The 14,962-nt window shown below is 41.2% G+C and overlaps 1 protein-coding gene across 9 annotated transcripts in view; it reads right to left on the minus strand.

Moving 5' to 3' along the window:
• BLTP3A (bridge-like lipid transfer protein family member 3A) overlaps positions 1-14,962 on the minus strand; it is a 55,573-nt gene that overhangs the window by 5,066 nt on the left and 35,545 nt on the right. For 5 of the 9 annotated variants that reach the window (XM_015237521.3, XM_015237520.3, XM_072945215.1 and 2 more), the window contains 12 exons: positions 13,277-13,363; positions 12,571-12,741; positions 12,044-12,183; positions 11,508-11,649; positions 11,049-11,242; positions 9,379-10,835; positions 4,815-5,011; positions 3,189-3,343; positions 2,924-3,104; positions 889-1,151; positions 341-449; positions 108-214 (listed from right to left, as the gene is read on the minus strand). In XM_015237521.3, the coding sequence (XP_015093007.1) occupies positions 108-214; positions 341-449; positions 889-1,151; positions 2,924-3,104; positions 3,189-3,343; positions 4,815-5,011; positions 9,379-10,835; positions 11,049-11,242; positions 11,508-11,649; positions 12,044-12,183; positions 12,571-12,741; positions 13,277-13,363 (3,203 nt within the window). The remainder of the gene's footprint in view (positions 1-107; positions 215-340; positions 450-888; positions 1,152-2,923; positions 3,105-3,188; positions 3,344-4,814; positions 5,012-9,378; positions 10,836-11,048; positions 11,243-11,507; positions 11,650-12,043; positions 12,184-12,570; positions 12,742-13,276; positions 13,364-14,962) is intronic. The other 4 variants (XM_072945211.1, XM_072945210.1, XM_015237522.3 and 1 more) reach the window with 3 other exon arrangements.

Here is a 14,962-nt window from a genome sequence, read left to right on the forward strand (position 1 = left end):
GCTGCACGCAGCACAAGCAACCTTTTCAGCCCTCTAGGTTTTACCAGCTTCTGTGAGTATAGCCCCTAAAGGTTTATGGGAAAGATACCATTCAGTTAGGTCCTCACCTGCGGACCAAAAGCCTCCCCTGTGGGCACCAGAAACACCTGTTCTTTGGGGGGCTGCCTCTTCTCACTTTTAAGTCTTTCAGCTGATGGTCTGTCCTGAGCAGCAGCTGGAAAAAAAGGGAAAGGTTCTAAATGACAAACTGCTGGCAACATGCAGACAATTCCTAGTTGTCACCTGTTCCCTTACAGGAGAAAAAAGGCAGAGAAGCCAGGACACTGGCAAGCCAACTCACCGCCTAAGTGGAACACACCATCATCACTCCGCTTCAGCACAACATGCTCCATGGCCAGAGTGATGGGGATAGGGCCTGGAGACGTCGGATAGATGGGAGGGATATCATCCTGCAGGAAAAAGGGAAACCATATGATGCCCCTAGCCAGCTCAGAGCAACTTAGGGAACAAGCCATGCTTCTACCATTGAGCTTGAAGCATTTTTATATCATTGTTTACCCATACATTCTTTCAAGGTGTGAGAGGCGTTCCTGAGTCTCTCCCATTCTAGAGATGGTGAAACTGAGGATCAGATAACCTGATGGGCTTGCAGTCATGCTGCATGCCAAAGGTTAGGGATAGAGATAAGTTATCCTCACCTGAACCCAGGATATGTTGCCAGCAATACTCATTTATGTGCTACTATAACATTGACAAAGAATGCAAATATGCATTTCCTCATTTGATCCTCACCATATTTTACAGTGACAAGAGAAGAGGTTAACAGCTGTCACTGCCAAAATTCCTTGCCTGACAAAGTCTAGGGTAAAATCCAATAGTCCCTCTCACCTTGAGAGTGATCCTGGAGTTCAGAAGCTCAATCTGCATGGGAACTACCACCGGGATCACCTCATCCTCCAAGAAGGGCCCCAGGCCATTGAGCACCGAAGTGAGCAGCTCAAGGTCACAGCTTTGAAGCAAGATATGTAGGAAGCCATTCTGTATGGCCAGTGGGGAATGAACAGCTGCACCAGGCCCCACCTCAAAGCGAAGGCCCACAGCTGGCCTGATGCAGTCAGTCCTCAAAGTTGAGGATTCCTGAAAGCTTGTACCTTTAAGAAGAAAGACAGAAGGAAAAGATATTAATTAATTACCTGCCAGTGACTATTCTAAGCCCTTTATATATCTTTAATATTCATAATGACCCTATGCCAGAAATATTAGCATTCCCATCTTCTAAGGCAGAACTAAGGCACAGAGAATAACTTGCCCAAGTTACACAACTTCTAAGTAGCAAGGACAGGATCTGCACACAGGCAGCCCAACTGCAAAGACCATAGGTTTGGCTCCTTTGCTATAATGCCTCTCGTGGCAGTCCAAGGACCAATAAAAAGCTGGTCTTGCTATGAATCAGAGGTACTGGGCTATGGTCAGGGGAAAGCTCTTAAAACAGAGGATCCTCAACTCTGCTAAATTTGAACATCTCTTTCTTTTTCCAAGTCTTGGTCTTCTCATCTCTCTCTGACAAAGCCAAGCAGGATCTATGTTGATTTCCTCAAAACTCCCTAAAGAACGATCTCAGGTGTAGCCAAGGATATGAAACAACTTACATACCTATATAACTGCAAATTGGTACCACCATTCTGGAAAGCAAATTGGCATTATCTAGTAAGATTAAAGCTATATCTACCCTAAGGACCTAGAAATCTTAGCCTCAGGAATATAAACCTGGAGAAATTCTCCAACATACACATCAGGAGACATGTACAAGGATGGGTATTTCAAGACAGCCCTATTGAAATAGGAAAAAACCTGGAAACAACCCAAATGTCTGTTCAGAATAGACCAAAGAAATAAATAGAGTAATGGGTACAGGGATATTTTGGGGGTGATGGTGATGGTCACAGAACTCTATAAAGCTTATTACTAAAATTTATCAAATTGCATACTTACAATAAGTGAATTTCATAGCTGCAAATTATACTTCATTAAGGCAGTTTTTTAAAAAGCGAAAAGTGGTATATTTCTATAATAGAATATTAGACAGTAGTGAAAATGAATGAATGATAGTTAACTCAACAACCTAGAAGAATCTGAAGAATATCATGGGACTTGAAAGAAGCAAATCACGAAAGAATACAAACTATAATTCCATTTAGAAAAACCTGAAAACCTGCAAAGCTAAATAATGCATTGATACAAACACATGTGGAAGAATTGTAAAGCAAGAGAATGATAAATACAAAATTCAGGATAGTGATTCCCTATAAAAGGAGAGAGGCAAGAGGAAGGTTCAGGAGAGGGGCTCCCAGGGACTTCAAAGTTAATGGCACTATTTTATTTATTAAAGTAGGTAATGAGTATGTGGGCTCATTGTATTGTTATTATTTTATATACTTTACATATATTTTATAATTATTTTTTACTATCTATTCAATATTTTAAAAAATAATTTTTTAAAACAAAGCATATAGCATAAGCCCAGGTTTTTCCTGTCATCTTTTAAAGTATAAATGATAACTCACATCAAAGGACTGAATCAGAAGTTCCCTGATTAGGTATAACCTGACGTTAACAGCCTCAAAGAACTGGACACTGTCCTCATGTGTAAGCTTAAAAGCACCTGGGAAGTGAGGATGGAGAAAAGCCTACTGAGTACAAAGCCCCAGAAAGAGCTCTGGGAAGAAGGTTTCATTGGAGTTCTTCATCTCGCCTACTGAGTACAAAGCCCCAGAAAGAGCTCTGGGAAGAAGGTTTCATTGGAGTTCTTCATCTCCTTAATGGCTGCTGGAGAGAAGGGCCAAGGACTTGGCACTAGGGTAGCTGCCCTTGAAGCACAGTGACAGGAACAAGTTAAGCTATGGCTACCCCAGAAAAATCCCACCTGCTCTCCTGGAAGGGCCACCATCCTCACCCGGGCACTGTCCATGCAGGAACTGCCAGAGTCCCACGGTACCCAGCTGCTGGAGGGCCAGCTCCTCTCCTTGCAGGGCCACAGTCACATCCTCGCCACGTACTTCAATCCCCAAAGATACTTTGTTCACCTTCAGAACCAGAACTGAGACCTGTAAAGGTAGATTCCCTTAGTTGAGTCCCAAGCTTCCAGCCTAGGGCCTACCCTCTGCACAGAAGAAAGAAGAGCAGCTGACCAGGTGAAGACTGAGGTCTTCCCCACTGGGTGAGACTGAACTGTTGGCCTCTGGTGATCCCTGGCCATAACTATCCACAACAGGGCTCCCTTGAACACCAGCATTGTCTAAAGCATTTGGAAGAGATCCTGATGGAAGAGATTCTGGACCAGACTCTGCATAAGAAAGATAACAAAAGAGTTTGGAAGTCAAAAAATTCTATTCAAATCCAATCTCTAAAAACAGTGACAATTGTAAGAGCAAAACAAAACATTTATGACACTTATGAGACAACTAGAAATTTGAAGACTACTAGATAGTTTATGAATTTAGGGAATTATTGTTAATTTTTTAAAATGTGATAGTGGTATTTAGTCACATAAAAAAAGTCTGTAAATTGAAGCAACCCAAGTGTCCATGGACAGATGAATGGTTAAACAAAATGTGGTATAAACATACAATAAATATTTAGCCTTAAAAAGGAAGGAAATTCTGACACATGCTACAACATAAATGAACCTTGAGGACATTATGCTAAACGAAACAAGCCAGACACAAAAGGACATATACTGTATAATTCCATTTACATGAGAGACCTAAGTGGTCAAATTCATAGAGACAGAAAGTAGAATGATGGTTGCCAGGGGCTAGTGGAAGAAAGAATGAGGAATTATTGTTTAATGGGTATAGAGTTTCAGTTTTGCAAGATGAAAAGAGTTCTGGAGTTGGAAAGTGATGATGATTGCACAATGATCTGAAAGTACTAAATGCCACTAAATTATAGTTAAAATGGTCAAGGTGGTAAATTTTGTGTTATGTGTATTTTACCATAACTTTAAAATATTTTTAATATTTAAAAAATCCATTTTCTAGAGATGTATAATAAAAATACTTACAGATAAAATTATATGTTTGGGATTTGCTTCAAAATAGTATGGGAGGAAGGGAAGTGGGTAGAAGAATATATGAAACAAGAATGGTCATAAGTTCTTAATATCTGAAGCTACGTAATGGGTACATGAGAGTTTCTTATTTGGTTCTGTCTACTTTTAAATATTTGCACGTTTCCATAAGAAGTTAATAATAATAACAAAACAAACATAGGTATATACCATCCAGCTTAAGAAACTACATTCTCTTTTTATTTTACTTTCATTTAGATACTCTTAAGAGACAATTTGAAAAGTTTTCATTTCAATAAGCTGAAAGAACCAGTGTAACTACCAGTGGTGATTAATCTAATTCCTAAAAGTTACTTGTTTTATCATAGACAAAAAGCTCACAGTTATTTTCCAACAATAAAATACATAATTAGGCAAAAACAGACAACAAACACATACAGCACTGACAACAGCCACAAAATCAGTCCTACTGTCGTAGCTATGTGACTGTAAGACTAGTGCTCTCTTTTCTGATCTGAGTCTTGTTCTGTGATAAAGATCAAATTCTAAACAATAACCTAGAAGATGTGAGGATAAAGTCAGAGCCACAAATCCACTAAAATTTCTATCTTCTTTTAGTTTTGATTAAGAAAATGTCTATTTTATCAAATCTCAGCTCCTTTCACATTCTGCCAGTCTGAATACAGGGAGGCAGGAAGAACCTTCTCCAGACTCTGCAACTCTGCCTGGCTCTGCTTCCACCTACCAGACTCCAACAGCATCACAAAGCTCTCACTGCCATCACTGTCCACTGACATCTGGTCTTCAGGGCCACTGTTATCCAATGAGACACCGTCAAATGACTGCTGAGATACCGTCCTCTTCATGGAGAAAAATCGGAGTCGGGCAGCACCTCCACTTACTGGGGCTGCCACCCCCTCCTCTATCTTGGCCACCGGCTCTCTGTTTAAAAAACAAAAACCACAAATGAGCCTTAGGAGCCATGTTGTTCCATTCCCTTGTAATACACAACCTTTTCAGCCCAGATGGTTATTGTATACGTTAAACTTTGATGTCAATTATTACTTGCTGTAAGAGGTCTCCATTTTTCACCTGCCTCATTATTCTAGCATTTCAAAGTGGATAAGCCTCTCTCTCATATCAACACTAAGTGTCAAAAGTTATTTAGGGTCATCTCATATGCAGATGAGACCAACTACATAAAGCCCTGGTGCTAATGAATAGCACTGAAGCCACCTACGTTCATTCCTCAAGTACTTACTGAATAACCTGCATACAAGGCACCATACGAGGCACAGGGTCAGGGTGGGGGTGAATAAAGTGATGAATAAGACATCCCCTATCCTCAAAGAATTTATATTCTATCAGGAGAGAGGAGACTTAAACATAGACGACTTTATATGGGAATTAGGTCACACAAACCATAAAAGAGAGGCAAGGGTACAAGCCAAAGGCTAGACAATACCCAAGAGGGGAAAGGATGCAGAGAAGGGGATTAAGAATGACCTTACGGGAGGGGGTAGGTAGAGCTCAGTGGCAGAGCACATGCTCAGCATGCACAAGGTCCCGAGTTCAATCCCTAACACCTAAAAAAAAAAAGACTTTGTGGAAAGAGATAACACTTGAGGTAGTCCTTGAAGGACTGTGAAAGAGATAGGGAAGAGGGCTTTTAATGGGGGAAAACAGCATGAGCAAAGGCATGGAGCTGGAAAATAAAAAGTACCTTTGGAGACTAGTAAGCAGCTCAGCCTAGATGGATGGTAGGTTTTGCTGAGGGAGAGTAACAGACTATAAAGTTAGAAAATTTTCTTTAAAGAAACCTTTAAGGACCTTTCAAGCCAATCCTCCCATTTTACAGATGAAGAAACTGACACAGTCACAGTTAAATATGAAACTAAGAAAAACCCAAGTCTCCTTACTTCTTGCCAAGTGCTTTTACCACAAGGGTTGCAGCCAAATTACAGAAAACTCTGGACAAAAGATTAGATATAAAAGTGCTCTGAAAACTGTAAAGTGTAGGGGTATATGGGAAATCTCTGTATCTTCTACTCAATACTACTGTGAAGTTAAAACTGCTCTAAAAAATAAAGCCTATTTAAAAAAAACTGCAAGTGCCATATGGATATATCACAATAATTGATTATGCCACACTAAGAAGTTCAAACTCAATTCAGGAAGTACAAAGAAAAAGACTGAGGTTTTTAGAGTAGGGTAATAACAAGATCATACCTGTGTTTTAGGAAGTCTGACCTGGCTTTTTCAGATAAGCCAGAGAGGGAAAGATGTCCAATGAGGGATCAGTTAATAATAGTTTATTAAAATAGTCCACATGTGGGAACAGACAGGAAAAACTGATGAGACTCTCTAGAGCTGTGCTCTCAAAGTGTCATCCTCATATAGGAGCATCAGCATCTAACAGGGAACCTGTTAGAAACGCAAATTCTCAGGCTCCATCTTAGACCTACTTGATGGGGAACTCTGGGGGTAGGGCTCAGCAATCTGTGAGCAATTTTAACAAGCCCTCCAGGCAATTCTGAAGTATGCCTAAGTTTGAAAGTATGATCAGAACCTAACAAATGCCTAGAAAAGGCAGAGCTAAAATGTAGAGTCTGAAAAAGCAAGAGAATGATGCCACCAAAAAACTAAAACAAAAAAACAAAAAAAACCAAAGAACTGATCTGGGGAGGGATAAGGAATTGAGTTTTATGTATGTGAGGTCTGAGGCACCCTGGGAGATCCATGTGGAGCTCTGGGCAGTAGATAGTTTTAAAGGAAGAGCAGAGGAGGACAGGGAAGTCAGGACTGAAAATAAGGACTATAGCAGAAGTAAGGAGGTGGAAAAAAATAACCTAGAGAGAAAGTACAGTTGACCCTTGAACAACAGGATTTTGAACTGCACAGGTTCACTTACATGCAGATTTTTTCAGTAGTAAATATATAGTACTACACAATCTGCAGTTGGTTGAATCCATGGATGCACTGAAACCATATACATAAAGGAGGCTCTTATAGGTAAGGCCAATTATAAGTTATATGCAGATTTTCAACTGTGCAGATTCAGTGCCCTTAACTCCCACATTGTTCAAGGGTCAACTGAATTAAAAAATGCAGAGTAATATAAATTTTCTGAAAGTTTGGCAAATGCATCAAGAACCTTACAAATGTTTGTAGTGTTTAACCCAATAATTCCACTTCTGAGTTTTTCTTCTAAAGGCTTAGATATGCATAAAGAGTAATGTTCACAAAAATAAAGACAATTAACACAGCATTGGTTCTACCTGAGAAAAAAGTGGAAGCAGACTAAATAACCCCCAATAGTGGATTAGATTGATAAATTATAGCACATCCACTTGCAAGAATGTAATTATATATTCAAATACCTAAGAATAGAAAACTATTTACAATAAAACATAAAGTAAAATTCGAAATTTTCTATATTATATAGAAATAATATAATCTTATTATAAAACAATACCTGTATATTTTATGTGTATACACATATAAGCATTCACATGGATACATAAATATATGTATAAAATTTGGATGAAAACAGATCCAAATGTAAATAGTGGCTATCTCAGGATAACGTCGTTTCAAGTGACTTTTATGTTTTCTTCTTTATTCTTTTATTTTCCTCATTGTTAACAAAATAAACACAAATCATTTTCATAATTTAAAAAATAAAGATTATGGTAAGAGTGATCAGAATATGGACAGCCTAGCCCTGTGGAACAATTATATTTATGGGATAAAAGGAAGGAGAGCAGTCAAGGAAAAAGCAGAGTACTTCTGAGAAGTGTGAGTAACTGGGCAGGGTTACCAATGCTCAGACTAAACCGACCAGCAAGGTGAACTGCCGCAGAGGATTCCTGGAGAGGGAGGACCAAGAAAAGGCCACCAGGGGCGGGCAGTAGGAAGTCAATGCCAGTGTTTAAAAAAGAGTTTGTACCACACACCTTTCTTTTCTCCTTTCTACCTCTCCTCTTTTCCCATCTCCCTTACTCTTCTCCATTTAGAAAGGGCAGCACATTTGGTGATCGGGAGTCTAGGCTATCAGTCCTCACCCCATCACTTACAAGTTGTGTGATCTTGAGCAAGTTTCTTACCTCTCTGAGCCTCAGTTTACTCAACTGTAAAATGGGGAGTGATATTAGTTCCTGCCTTATAGGGTTCTTACAAGAATCCAGTGGATTAATACTGTAATATTTAGGACAGTGCCTGACATACAGAAAGCACTCAATAAACATTGCCTAGTATTACTTTTATCATTTAGCCCTTTAAGTTTTCCTTTCCCTTCCTCCTAAGCTATATATGCCTAGCAGGTACTAACACAACTACAGGCATTGCTTAGAGACCCACTTAAGACAGCTCACTTAGACAAAAGCTCTTAAAGCCACTGATCTTCAAACCCTAGTCCCCAAAACACAAAGTGTCCCAGCTAAGTCTTTATTATCTTTCCTAAAGCCATAGGAAATTCATCAAAAAATCCTTACCTTTCCACTTTGACTTTTGAATTTCGGTGTTTTCTGTTTACTCCCTACTGTACCTCCAGTGCCTAACACAGAGCCTGGCACACAGTAAGGACTCAAAAAGTATTTGTTGAATGAATGGATGAAATTCTTCCTCCTCTATTAGTCTGACAGATATTGACAAAGTATACCAGAAAGAGCAAGTACAAAGCCCCACCTTTTCCATTTACAAGATACAGGATCCATGGGCTCACCCTCTCTGAAGCCTCAGTTTCCTCAGCTATAAAGTGGGTGTACAAATATCTGTATCCCTTCTGCGGGGATCAAATCAAACAAAATATTACATGAGAACCCACTGAAAAGAATAAAATATCACACAGATGCTAGGTGTTATTATCCTGATATAGCATATCTGTATCAATAGTAGTGAATCAGTGAAAGAGGAGACAACTTGATGTTAAGAAGCAATCAGGGCTACCCTGAAAACTGCCCAAGAACAGGCTAAGCTACATGGAGGCATGTGAAAATCCATGGAGTTTTGTGTTATTTTATTGCAATTTCTGGTTCTTCCCTTATCATAGAATTAGATATAGTCCTGAAAATAAAGTCTCTCTGATTGGTATACCTATATCCTCTAAGTAGCCTGAAAGTTCCTCCACTGCCCTATGGGCAGCTCTGAAAACTAAAGGCTTTGCCACAATAAATAGGCCATTTTATACATGCTCCTGGACTACACGGTGCTTCCCAATTTAAAAGTACACACAGCGGAAGGCCTTGAGCCCAATGGCCAGAACTAGGAGAAAGAGATGAGGTGAGTGAAGGAGGCAGAGAACCACTCACTTGGCTGGGGGAAGAGACAACATCTTGTGCATGGTGGAGGTCATTCGGTCTCTGCCCAGACTGAAGGCATCCTTAGTCAGGGACACAGCTTCCTTGGTGAGGTCCATGGTGGCATGTAGAGCCTCCTTGGTGGCATCCTTGGTCATGTGAATAGCACTTGACAGTTCTCCCTCAATGTTCTTCAAGGGGATGAGCTCGCCCTGTCCATTCACAGTAGTATCCTTGCCACATGGGGGCTTCAGTGCAGCTGGTGAGCTAGATGCTTGGGCTCTGCTCAGTCTCTTTGCCTGTAAGGAATCGACTGCCTCGTGGCTCTTCCCAGCCTCCAGCTGTGCAAGAGAATCTGAGTACTGTACTTCTCCATTGCTATGGAGAGGCAGTGGTCTATCCTGGGATGCATCCAGATTGTCAATGCCACTATCCTCTAGAACCTTCTCAGGGCTTGCTGGGCCCTGTTCTGAGGAGGCATCAGACTTGAGCTCCCTATCCTCTGAAGGGGACAGCTCTGAATCTATGAGACTGGTAGTATTTGAACCCTCAGAGTCCACTTCAACAGCCCCAGGGGCAGGATGCATGAGCAGAGCCACCTCAGCGCTAGGGAAGAGAACCCCAATGCAAGCTGTCTGGTCCTGGAGGGGAGACCCAGTCATGGCCTCTGTATCCTTAGTCAGCTGCTCCTGAAGACCCTGCAGCACCTCCTTCAGGCGGAGGAGAGCCAAGTACTGGTAGTGGTCAAGCCTCACGCGGACATGTGCAGGGGAGTGTACCAGCACGTGCACATCTGCGGCATCCTCCAGCTCTGCCAGAGACCCTTTGGTGTCCACAGCACCGCTGCCTTCTTTCAGAATTTCCATGACTTCTGTAAGGCCTGACAGGCTTTTCAAATCATGCTCAGTCTTTGACCTCTGATGGGATACTGTGTCAGGGGCAAGGGCCTCAGAACGGACAGGACTGCCAAAGCTGGCCGATGGTTTCAGCCTCCCTTCTGTGGCCAGAAGGAGCTTTCGTGCCTGGGCTTGCTGCCAGCGGAGGGGTAGGCAGGCCCAAATGGACAAGGGGAAGGGGGCCACGAAATTCAAGGTATGGCCTTTGAAGTTCTCTGTTCCCTCAAAGTCCAAGGAGATCTGGGTGAAGTAGATGGACCAGAGATCCTGGGATGCCTTAAGTCTCTGGGGAGGGAGGGTACTAGACTGAGGAGGGCGGGAATCCACCTGGAAGGCATGATGCAAAAAAAGCATGTGCAGAAGGCTAAAGCCACCTGGAACCTTGGGGAACTGAACATAACTGGAATGAAAGAACTCAGCAGCAGCAAAACCCCGGAAGAGACTTTGGAGGTCTGGACAGCTACAATATGGGGCATGACGTGTATTGGTGGCAGTCATGCCTGATACAGAGAAGACAAGGGCCTGGGGACGATGCAACCCAGCCTGTTCTCTCTTCTCCAGCGGGAAGCTCACCTTCAAAGAGAAAATGAAATGAAACCCAATTCAGAATGGCCATCTGAGTTTCCTCTGCAATCCACCATTAGTACACCCCTGAAAGACCACCTGGGCTGTAAAATCACTTTCCTTACTTCCATCAAATGGACAGAGCAGAGCCCTGGATTACAGCCATGGCAGAAATGCAGCTGTGGATGTCAACAGGGAACAAAATTCCTGCTCTCTCCCTACCTTCAACCAGAAGGCATCCAGTCGAATATCCAAGTGTTCATCTTTCTGGCTTGAATCCTCCAACTTGTAGATAGCTTTGAACTGCTCCAAGCTGCGGTATAAATCCAGGCAGAAGAAGTTTCCCCAGAGCAAGCTGACGGGATGCATAGTAAATGTCAGACCATTTAACTGAATGTAGAGATTGGGACAGGGAACTGGAAAGCAGAGAAAAACAGAATCACCATGTACGAAGTAGCAGCCCCACTCTTACTCACCAGTTAATATTCATTTTATTATCAAGAGAGCAAAGGTACATGTTTAAACAGGGCAGAGTTTTCAACAAAGGTGTGCTAAATTAACCCAAACACCTAAAACTCCTAAAAACAAACGAGAATATAAGCAGAGACCCAAAGGCTGACAAATGTGAAAAGCATGCACTAGTCAGTAAGAAATGACCAGTAAGACTTGTCAGATGCTTACCTGGAAGCTCCTGATTATCTGGGAAATAATACTCTGTGAACTCAATATGAATGGCAGAGACCTGAGTGGGGAGGTTGTGAAGTTTCCGACTGCAGGAAAGGAGTGTAGATGGCTTCTTACTTGGCTGTCCAGCTGTAGAAACCTGTGCAATCACAAGTTGCTGTTAGCATCTGTACGTCATCCAGAATAGAATTTCCCCGATTTCCTCTGAGGTAGGAGGATAAACCCTTTATGATTCTTCCAAAGTCTGTCACAGGAAGCAGAGTGGTTTTCACACATATTCTAGGCATACTCACACCTAATACTTTCTACAAGTCCATCTTTTCAGTGAAAGGTTTGTAGTGGGGTATTCAGAGGAAAGTCCCAAGCCCTGACATCAGCAGTCATGCTCAGAAAGAAACAGACCAAAGTGTCAAATCCACCTGGAAAGGAGGGAAACAGCCCCCTAATTCCACAACCTTGATCACATTTGTTGCCTTCCAAATGAACTGCTTACCCCTTTCCAACCCTATTTCCCTGTGTCCTGGGCTGCTTACCTGGTGGATGTCCAAGTCATCCACTCGTATTACCAAGCAGCTAGAACGTAAGCGATTCCATGCTGGAGGCCGAAAGACAGCCTGTCGACTCTGAGAGGGGCTTCTCTCAAGAGGGTTCTTTTGTGGACTAGAGAGAGAATCTGAATAAAAATAAGAAGTTGAGAAAGAGAATCAGATACATTCAAGTCTCATTATTAATAGAATTCGGAAAGGAAAAACCCTAAGATCATTCATGCTATATGCAGGAAAGAGAGCTTAACACTGGCTAGCTCCCGGATGGAACTCAAAATTGTATTCTCCCCAAGGCCAAGGCAACAGCCTACTGAATAGAGGTGATAACAACCTCTCTTCAATATTGCAGCTATCCCTGGAGACAAAGAGGACTCTGTAAAGAAAAAGGTCATGGACGTCTTTCCATGGAATAAAATTGGAATAATTAGCCAGTCCAGTGCTTTATCATCACTGGACATTCAAGGTAAATGTCAAGAGGCTAAGCAGTGGGAGTCCTCCAGCTACTCATAACCCACCTGCTTTCCTCCGGAAGGGAGAATCTACCCCCAGGTGCCAGGGTGGTTTCAGACCTGTCTCCTCATGCCACTTTTCCACTTTACTCTGAAATTCCATCACCAGCTTCTCAGCCCACTGGCCTCGGGTCTCCATGGCCTCACAGTGACGTACCCAATGTTTGCAGCTATCGCCTATGCAATAAAGAAGCAAAAAGACTTTAGTCCAAGATCATGATCCAATGTTACAATTTTTCTTTTCCATTGGTATAGTTCTCCATAGTTCAGAATCTGATCCTTCATCTGCAATCCAGAATTCTCTGGGATAAGTAAAATTATCTGGTGAGAGCACTCAAGTTCTTCTGAATTCCATATGTGATTTTTTCCCTGAGGCTTCCTACAGACCAGCTGCTGACTGCTGCCATCTTTGACTAGGAACTACTAAGGAGGCTGTAAAACTAGCAGAAGTAAGGAGCAGAGCAGAGAATCAAAAGCAACATCTCAGGCACTGCCTCTCTCCTACCTCTTCTCATCGATGATAAAGAATCATTGATAGTGGACCCTGCAGGTTTCTAGAAGATATCCTCTTGAAAAGGACTATTCCCAGCACCTCTCTGAGAACACGCTGCAGTCCCTGGCACCCTTCTACTGGGCAGCCAGGGATGAACTCAGGAATCTGCCCTCAAAATCTAGGTCACGTGAAAACTGCCCCCATTCAGAATTCTCCTACCTGCCCAGTGGAAGGGGTAATAGTCAAATGCCATCTTGCGGAAGGTAAGTTGCATTGCACCACCCGTAAGTCTGTTTGTAGAGACACCTATAAAAGAAAAATAAAGGTGAACAGCAGCAGAAGAAACAAAGAGGCCCAAGCACCACTTGAAGCACTTAAAGTCCTCCTGAGGGTCAGCCCCAAGGCCTGGCTGATACACAAGTGCAGCTGAAAGGCCATGATGTCAGGTGATTTGCAAGGCTCGCTGAGTTGCAACAGTCAATGGATATGCTCTAAAAGATCCAAAGAAAAAAGGTGTATTCCATTGTCTCTGTAAATGGCTGCTAGATTTCCAGAAAGACAAAAGTAACTGCAAAACTCAGGATTCAGGAATTTCAATCCTTGGTCTCCTACAGACACACTGTACAACCTTGATTCATTTGGTCTCCCCAAACCTAGCAATACTAGTATTGCTGTCCTGCAGCACAACCCCTGGAGAAGCATTAGCCAAACTCCCCAAAAAACATGACCCATATTGTTTCCTTTCATGTGCTGGCTAAAGCTAAAGCTGTGATGTAAGACAGGATTACATACTGAAAATACAAAGAACCATGGAACACTAAGAACACTGCACTAACAAGGACATTATAAACATACAGAATAATGTAGGTAAATTGAAATTTTTTGCAGTGAATGAAATATTCTATTATTTATGTTGAATTTACATTCAGTTCTTCCTAAATGAATGAACTTTCCAAGTTTCTATCTTATCTTTCCAACTAGACTCTAGAACTGTAAAGATTTCTTCTACACGAGTATTGTCTGAACCACCCTGTTCTGCACTTCCATCGTATCCCTTCCATCCTGTTTCCGGGGTGGGGGGAAACATCATGGAATTCTCTAGCTGTAAGCTGGTACGACTATAGCCAGGCGGCCTGTCGTTTCCATCCAATCTAGATTTCACCACCCCAAGTTCTGGACTAATCACCATCCTACCAAGCAATACACCTACACCAGTGTTCCTGTTTCTCAACCTTTTTTTCATAATTACCACCTCTTAGGAGCCTGTTTAGATTTTTTTTTCCTAATTGCCTCTTCTCCATGAAATTGTCATACCCCAGATAAATTGTATATCTTATGTATTATACGTCTGCCTGTGCTTTATACATAAAAAGAATACGAATAAAGCTTATTCCTTTTATTCAATGAAAGGTTAAGAAAGACTAAATAATTCTTTTAAGTTAAATGTTAAATTTTAAAATTAAAGCTATTAATATTTAACTTAACTTTGTAACTATATTTGCTGAGAAACTTTTAATGTAATTTATTTCTTATATAAATTATAATGTATTGAATCACATATACAAATCAGCAATTTATATAAATATATAATAGCAATATAATTAAATTTTAATTACTCAAAATTATTTTCCAGCAAAAGTAAAACAACTGAAAATTTTAATTAATTTCTTAAAATTATTTTTAACTTTTAACTTTTGTTTGATATGAGAAAGTAACTTTTATCTTAACTACCTGCTAGACATTCATTCAGATAGTGTCAATATTTTTTCTTTTCGGCACTTAACTACTGACTTGTTGAATAATTTGCAGCATTAAATAATAAAATAGAAACTATTTTTATTTAATTTTCAAAGCTCAAATCACAAAAGTACTGAGGATTAAATATAAACAACACTGACTGGATCG

The sequence above is a fragment of the Vicugna pacos genome, chromosome 20 (genome assembly GCF_048564905.1).
Source record: "Vicugna pacos chromosome 20, VicPac4, whole genome shotgun sequence".
NCBI classification, from domain to species: domain Eukaryota; kingdom Metazoa; phylum Chordata; class Mammalia; order Artiodactyla; family Camelidae; genus Vicugna; species Vicugna pacos.